Source organism: Dipodomys spectabilis, unplaced genomic scaffold (genome assembly GCF_019054845.1).
Source record: "Dipodomys spectabilis isolate Male_0828 unplaced genomic scaffold, ASM1905484v1 ptg000263l, whole genome shotgun sequence".
Classification (NCBI taxonomy): Eukaryota; Metazoa; Chordata; class Mammalia; order Rodentia; family Heteromyidae; genus Dipodomys; species Dipodomys spectabilis.
The window spans coordinates 2,235,642-2,243,321 of NW_024870940.1; the positions used below are offsets into that span (position 1 = coordinate 2,235,642).

General features: G+C 46.5%; 1 protein-coding gene across 2 annotated transcripts in view; it reads right to left on the reverse strand.

Moving 5' to 3' along the window:
* The window catches only part of Agpat5 (1-acylglycerol-3-phosphate O-acyltransferase 5), a 28,863-nt gene extending 21,445 nt beyond the window's left edge, over window positions 1-7,418 (reverse strand). The window contains exons 1-2 of one of the 2 annotated variants that reach the window (XM_042699864.1): window positions 7,400-7,418; window positions 7,143-7,369 (exon numbers count right to left, since the gene is read on the reverse strand). In XM_042699864.1, the coding sequence (XP_042555798.1) occupies window positions 7,143-7,361 (219 nt within the window). In that variant the 5' untranslated portion in view covers window positions 7,362-7,369; window positions 7,400-7,418. The other variant, XM_042699863.1, reaches the window with a different exon arrangement.
* Window positions 7,419-7,680: the final 262 nt, after the last annotated feature.

A 7,680-nucleotide genomic window follows, 5' to 3' on the forward strand; every position in this document is an offset into this window, starting at 1 on the left:
GCATATATTTTGAGGTGATGTTTTAAAAAGTTAACATCCAATCAAATTGTACATTAGTTGGAATACATTGCCTTAAGGACCTACTAAAGAATGTGCCACCAAACTTTGAGTGATAGTTGAAATATTCTTGTCTAAAAGAAAACAAAAAAGGGCTGGGAAGGTGGCTCAGTGGTAGAGCGCTTGCCTTGCATGCCTGAGGCCCTGGGTTCGATTCTCCAGCACCACATAAGCAAAAAGAAAAAAAGAAAAAAGCCGGAAGTGGCGCTGTGGCTCAAGTGGTAGAGCGCTAGCCTTGAGCTGAAGAGCTGAGGGACAATGCCCAGGGCCCAGAGTTCAGGCCCCACGACTGGACCCCCCACCCCCCCCCAAAAAAAAAAACCCAAAGAAACAAAAAAATCAATATTGACCTAAAACACTTTTAACGACCGTCTTGATTTTTTTTTTAAATCCAGTCTTTTTCCTGTTTTCTTTCTTTTTTTTTCTTCCATTAAAGAGGTCTGACCTTCCCTACTTGCTGAGAAGTATTGACTTCATGGTACACATTCTAAAGCATTTCTGATTTGAATATTTTTGAACATTTTTATCAATTATTAAACCTTCTCTTCTTAAAAAAAAAGTAATGGTGACATTGAGAAGGGGTGGAGTCATGACAAGCAAAGGGCAGCTGGGGCTTGAGCTAGATCACTGCTAAAATTACCTTGATACTAGAAGGAAAAGAGAAGGAGGAGGGAGGAGCAGCTGGGCTGCAGTGAAACCAAAGAATAGAGTAGACTGCCAGGACAGAACATAGACAGCTTGAGTGCTAAGCCCCGGAAGCCCTCACATTCATTGCATTAGCTATCAAGGGTCTTTTACCCCAACCACACCATGTTACTATGTTACCTGTGCTGGACTCAAACCAAGTACTCTATAACAGTACAGCATTCTTGAATAACTCAAGCAAGTCATTACCTTAAAGAGTTCCTTGAGCTCTGTATCACAAAGTGAATAAGCAACGCTCCATCACTTTCAGATGAGCATGTATTTTAACTCCTTGTCCTTGTTGGTCACAGCATAAATACTCTTGAGAGCAAGAAACTCATTTCAACCGATATAATCACAGCATGTGATAAAGTATCTTCAGAACATGGGCCCTCAGGCTAGCCAGCCTTGGATTAAATCCTGGCTTAACGTCAACTGCTCATGCCCGAGTTCCTCAACACTTGGACACAGCAGTACTCAGTAAATGTTGCTCTTTAATATCTAATCACAAAGCTCTATCAGCTACTTCTAAAATGGTCCTGAAATTCTGTTCAATCTCAAATGTCCACTCTTTCCACTACCCTGAACACCTGAACATTATCTTTTGTGTGTGTGTGTGTGTGCCGGTCCTGAGGCTTGAACCCAGGGTGCTGGCCCTGAGCTTTTTTTTTGGTCTTTTCTTTTTTGGAACTGGGGATCGAACCCAGGATGTTGCACTTGCTAGGCAAGCGCTTTGCCACTGAGCTACATCCCAGCCCTGTCAGCCTGTTTTAAGGACCAAAATGAGAAAATATTAAAGCAAAACTCTAATGCAAGTATCAACTCAGTTTAGTTCCTTAAAATTCGACATACTGGTAAGAAATGGAAGGTAAGCTATGTGTATGCATATCAGAAAACCCTTTGAGAAGTAAGCTTAATGAAGGAGTCTTTCCATAATTCCTGTATTTATTTAATACTACTGCAAGAACATCAGGGCTGGGGATGTAGTTCAGGTAGAGCACTTGCTAGCACGCACAGGCCCTGAGTTCAGTCCCCAGCACTGAAACAGCAACAACAAAATGGAATGAGGATATGCAGTGGATCCATGGCCAAGTGCTTGCTTAGCCTGTACAAGGCTCTGGGTTCAAGCCACAGAACCAAGGGGAGAAAATTCAAGTTGTGCATACTCAAGAAAACTATCTAAGGTGGTGGTTGCAGGGGGGGATGGGGTGGGATATAACTTTCTTAAAATATTTTGGCAGTGTTTATTACATCTGTGATATAAAATAGAAAATAAAGCATTAAAGAGCTTTACACAAATGTAACCTTAATAACTGATTTGTTCAGAGGTGTTTATTTATAAACTGTAAAAACAAAGTTCTAGTTATTTTTTTCCTCTCCTTTTTTCTTATGTCTCATAAGGAAACAAGTTTCCTAGCCAGATTTGTTAGACTAGAACTGTACTTGATTGGGCAATGTCTAATTTCCTATATCAGAGGCTTCTCCCTTACGCTTAAGCAAGCAAAGGCAAACATGCAGGCACTCCGGGGCCTGCCCAGTCCTTCAGCCCCACCTAGGCCACAAGTTAACTTAGGGTCTTTGTAAAGGGTCATGTGGACAAAGAATAAGCAGAGAAAAATAAAAATACAGCCACAGACAAAAGTTCACATTCTAGTTAAGACCACAGACCCAGGAAGAGACTGGATATCTAGGAAGAATGTATGATAAGAGGAGTTGGACAGGATGACTTATGAGGTACCTTCCATTCTAAATAAACATACTTAATTCCAGGAGTTTAGCTGCTTTTCAGCAAGGTACAGAATGCAAACTTAACTTACTCATCTATAACTACTTTGATGAGACAGCACTACAGGAAAGAACCAGTTTTAAGTGGTTTCTAGATAGGAAGTCTTCACTGTTTCTGAGGAACCTGAAACTGTTCCATAAAAGCAAGAATCACTTCAGTAGTTAGCAATTGGCTCAATACATTATACAAACACAAAAGTCTTAGATTTACATTACTTATTTCACCTCCAGTATTTTTCAAACTAGTTGGTACTTAATACTGGTCAACAGGAAAGTGTTAAGTGTATTTTATATAAACAATATGGTGGCGCATGGCTGTAATCCCAGCAACTCAGAAGGCTGAGGTGAGAGCTATTTGAGTGGGCTACAGGTGGGACCCTATTTCAAAAGTAAAATAAATGAGTGGATATTTTCACATCCTATTCTTTTATGTTAGCATTTGGGAGAGAGAACATTAGTAGTCAAAACCACTGATGGAAAGCATAAAGTAAATCCAAACAAATTCAACTGATTGAAGCTGAACTAAAATGGTGATAAAATCACTCCTTTTTCAAGCCTAGCCACTGCTGCCAGCGCTCCCATTTCCTGTGTGGCCTCCCAGCTGGCCATCAGCTCCGGCTCAAGGACACAAATGGCCCCCACATCTGAATCTCCAATCAGACCACACTTAAGTTCTACACACATTTAACATGGTGAACAAATCAAATGCCAATGCCTTCACCAATTAAATATAAGAGAAGTCTCAACATGAATGTGTATCATCTATTAACATATTATATAGGAGATGTCTCAACATGATTCCAGATTTCTGGGTTGTTTTATGTTTTGGCATACTACAGAAGATGGTAATTTCACATTTGAATAATAAATTAGAGAGCACCAAACCATGAAAAAGCTGGTTATTATGTGGAATACACTATAAAATAACAAATCAAATGTTCTACTTAAGAAGTGAAAATAAATTGATAAATAAAAAATTAAAATATTATGAGAAATTATTTTTCAAGTAAGTTTAGCCATAGGAAATCAGGTGCCTTTTATTTTAGTATGAAAAAAATAAAAGCAAAGACCAAAGACCCAATATGCTAATATGCAAATACTAAGAAATAACATGACACCGACCAGACAGACCTACAGTGTTCATTTCTAGGCACCCTGTACGGTGTGGCCTTAGTTATCCCTGATGTGAAGAATGGGTGTGATTAAGGGTCTTGAGGTGAGGGTTCATCCTGGATTGTACAGGTGGGGCCTTAGCCCTCTGACAAGTGTCCTTAGCAAACAAAGGGAGAGGGAGATTGGAGAGCCTTTCTGAGACGGAAACACTACTGACTGGGAGGCAGAGATTGGCTTGATGTGGCCCCACGTCCAGGAATGAGGACAGCCACCAGCAGCTGAAAGAGACAAAGAACAGATTCTTACCCTAGAGGGAATGTAACCCAGCCTGCATTTGTCTTCAGACTTCTGGCCTCCAGAACTGTGAGAACAAATTTAAGTCTGAAGTTATGGCGGCCAAAACAGAGGGCAAGGCGACTGCAATCAAGGACTCGCACAACGGCAAGGGGGCAGGTGGGTTTTCATCAGACTCAAATTAAGAGAAAGGCAGAAGACAAAATTCCCATTACTTATTCTGAAGGAGTACATGGTGCTCCGTGGAGTTTCAATTCTGGTAAAAGACTCTGAAAGACCCAAAGGATAAATCACCAAGAGCCATGTCAGCAACAGCAGTCCATATGAAATGAGGAAAGAACAGACGTTTACCTAGACTGCAATGGAATCTTCGAGTACCTTTCCCTGCCAAGTTCTGATGACCCACCTCACGGACCTACTTCTCTGCAGTTTGAAAATCCTATGCAAAACAAAATACTCTGAGACAAGTACTGTGAAACACTTTTTAAAAACCAAGAATGAAAGGACACAAAAGTATCATTATTAAAAAATTCTAATTAAAAACATCACTTCAATGAAACCTGCTGAAACTGTTTTAGGAAGAGGGAGAGAAAGTGAGAGAGGGGATGAGACTGAAGTACACTTTAACAAGTAACAAGTGGAAATGTCACAAGGAAACTGCTCCTTGTGCTAATAAATAGGTGACAAAAATAAAAAATACAAATAATTCTTTAATGTCTGTAATTTGATGATCTTTTATTTAAAAACATATATCCTCTTCAGTTACTAAAACTTTGGAAATAAAAACTATACTTATACACTGCATAAAAGAATCATCTCTAGCCTTGTAAATAAAACCTATGAAATAAATCTTTTAAAGTTTCTTAGCAAAACAAGAAAACTAAAATTTAAATCAAACTGGGTACAGTGATACAAGACTGTAATCCTGGCCCTCAAGGAATAGAGCCAGTAGGATCACAAGTTCCAGGTTAGGCTGGAACCTTGTCTCAAAAAAAAAAAAAAAAAACAAAACCCATCTCATTGATAATGTTATTAATGAAAATCAATAGGCATATAGTAAAAGTACAATGTCTCTATAAATCTTTCATTTGGTCTTATATTTAAACATATTCATTTTTTTCTCACATTGATTTCATATGAAATGAAACTATAAAAAAGTTGGATGGAAGCTGGACGCTAGTGGCTTATGTCTGTCATCCTAGCTACTGAGGAGGCTGAGATCTGAGGATCATGGTTCAAAGGCAGCCCCGGCAGGAAAGTCTGTGAGACTCTTATCTCCAATTAACCACCAGAAAACTAGAAGTGGCACTGTGGCTCAAGTGGTAGAGAGTTCACCTTAAGCTGAAGAGCTGAGGGACAGCACCCAGGCCCAGAGTTCAAGCCCCATGCCCGACCAAAAAAAAAAAAAATGATGATGGCGTTGTCTACATGGGATACCTAAATTCTAGGGGACAAAAGGACTAATATACTAAATAAGGTATAGTTACTAAACAGCACATAATTTTTCTCTGCTCCAGCCCCCAAAACATTTAGAACAAGAAATTCCTGGGTTCTCATGGGCCTGTGATCCTAGCTGTTTGAAACTAATTGGGGAAGAAAAGTCTATGAGATGCTTATCTCCAATCAATCAGCAAAAGGCCAGAAGTAGAGCTGTGGCTCAGTTGGTTGAGTGCCAGCCTTGAATGAAAAAGCCAAATGAGTTAGGCCAGGAGTTCAAGCCTCAGTACTGGCATAAAAAACACAAGGAATACAAAATTAAAAAAAAAAAATCAGTCTTGCACCTAATATTCTTATTCAATGTTCCTAGTCTACCTTTAATGCTTAGTATGCAGTTCTAGGATCCCCAATAAACTTTTATCAAGATAAGAATGTGGGTTAAACTTTTTTTTTTTTTGGGGGGGGGCCCGGTCGTGGGGCCTGAACTCTGGGCCTGGGCACTGTCCCTCAGCTCTTCAGCTCAAGGCTAGCGCTCTACCACTTGAGCCACAGCGCCACTTCCAGCTTTTTTCTTATGTGGTGCTGAGGAATCGAACCCAGGGCCTCAGACATGCAGGACAAGCGCTTTTCCACTGAGCCACCTTCCCAGCCCTGTGGATTATACTTAAAGGTTATAAACGAAGATTATCAATGGATACAGGGCCATTTTTTGTTTTTGTCGGTCCTGGGGCTTGAACTCTGGCGCTGTCCCTGCGCTCTTCAGCACAAGGCGTACGCTCTACCGCTTAAGCCACAGCGCCACTTCCTACAGGGCTATTTTACGGTACTAATAAGAGAAAAAAAATCTCAGGATTGTCTCAGAAAGCACTTGCTAGGAAATAAAAAATTGGACATCTGTAGTCTGCAGTAATATGGGTAATTTTTTACCATCAAAGTGTATGTTTTACTACCTGGGATGTATTCCATTGTTTTCCCTGGAAATAAAATAACCTACCACACGGAATGCAGTCTCCCCGGGAGGTGACTGACGTGGTCTAGGGTGTCCTGTGATGGGGAGTTATGCACCCAGCGGTCCAGTGAGGGGCTGGGCGGGAATACTCGGCCTGAATTGATGAGGTCCCATTCTGCTCTCCTGAGACGGACTCCCAACAGTGGGGTGTTTTCTTCTCTCCCCAAGCCCCCCTAATCCAAAAGGGGTTCCAGGCCCGTCCAAGGTTCCTCCCGCACAGATACCCGCGGCGGGGCGCCGGCCTGGCCCGGGGCGAGGCGGTCTCCGATCCGGACCTGTCTGCGGACCTGCACGTGTGCACCCGGCGGCTGATCGCCGCCCCGGCTCTACCTGCCTGGGGCCGAGTTCAGAGGCCACGGGGTTCCCGGGGCCACGGGGGGGGGGCGCCCACCGGCACGGCTCCGCCGGCTCAGGTGCCAACCCAAGCCGCACAACGGGGCGCCCGCGCGGGCAGCACCCGGCCGCCCTGCGAGCCCACCCCGAGTCGCGGGGACCCCCCGGCGGCGGGGCTCCGGGCCGGCCGGGCGCCGCCTCCCGACCCACCCCGGGCTCGGCCAGAGGCCTGCCCTACTTAGACGGCCCGGCCGCGGCGCCCGGCCGGGGCCCTGCGCGGGCTGGGGGGGGGGGGGGGCGCCGGGGCCGCGGCCTCGGAACCGACGCTCCCGGCGGAGCCGCCCGAGCCCGCAGGGCGGGCGGGCCAAACTTCCTCCCGCGGCCGCCCGCCGCCCGCACGTGTCCCGGCGCCCGCGGCCGGGCGCCTCACCTGCACCCCGGTGTAGTTCTCGAAGAAGAAGAGCACCATGCTCTGGTAGACGCAGTAGAGCCGGTCGTCCACCAGCTGGTAGACGCGGGCCGGGAGCAGGGCCGACAGCAGGCGCCAGGCGCCCCAGGCCAGCACGTAGGTGGGCGCCGAGCCCAGCAGCACGATCCCCGGCAGCAGGTAGCGCATGGAGTACGAGTGGAGCACCAGGGACAGGAGCATCGTCCCGGCTGCCGCGCCGCCGCTGCCGCCGCCGCCGCCGCCGCCGCCGCGGCTCCGCCCGCACGCCCCGCCCGCCCCGCCCGGCCCGGGCCCCGGCCGCCGCCCGCGGGCGGCCAATCACCGCGCGGGGCCCGGCGCGCCGCCGCCCCCTCGCCTGCCCGGCCCGGGCCGCCCAGACGCCGAGCCCGCCGCCCGCTCCGGGCCTCCGCCCCCTCCTCATGGGCCGCGCCGCCGCCGGAGGCGGGCGGAGAGTGCGGGCCGGGAACCGCTCGCCACCGCGAGGCCGGGGGGGACGCCGCGGCCCAGCGCGGGACGGGGG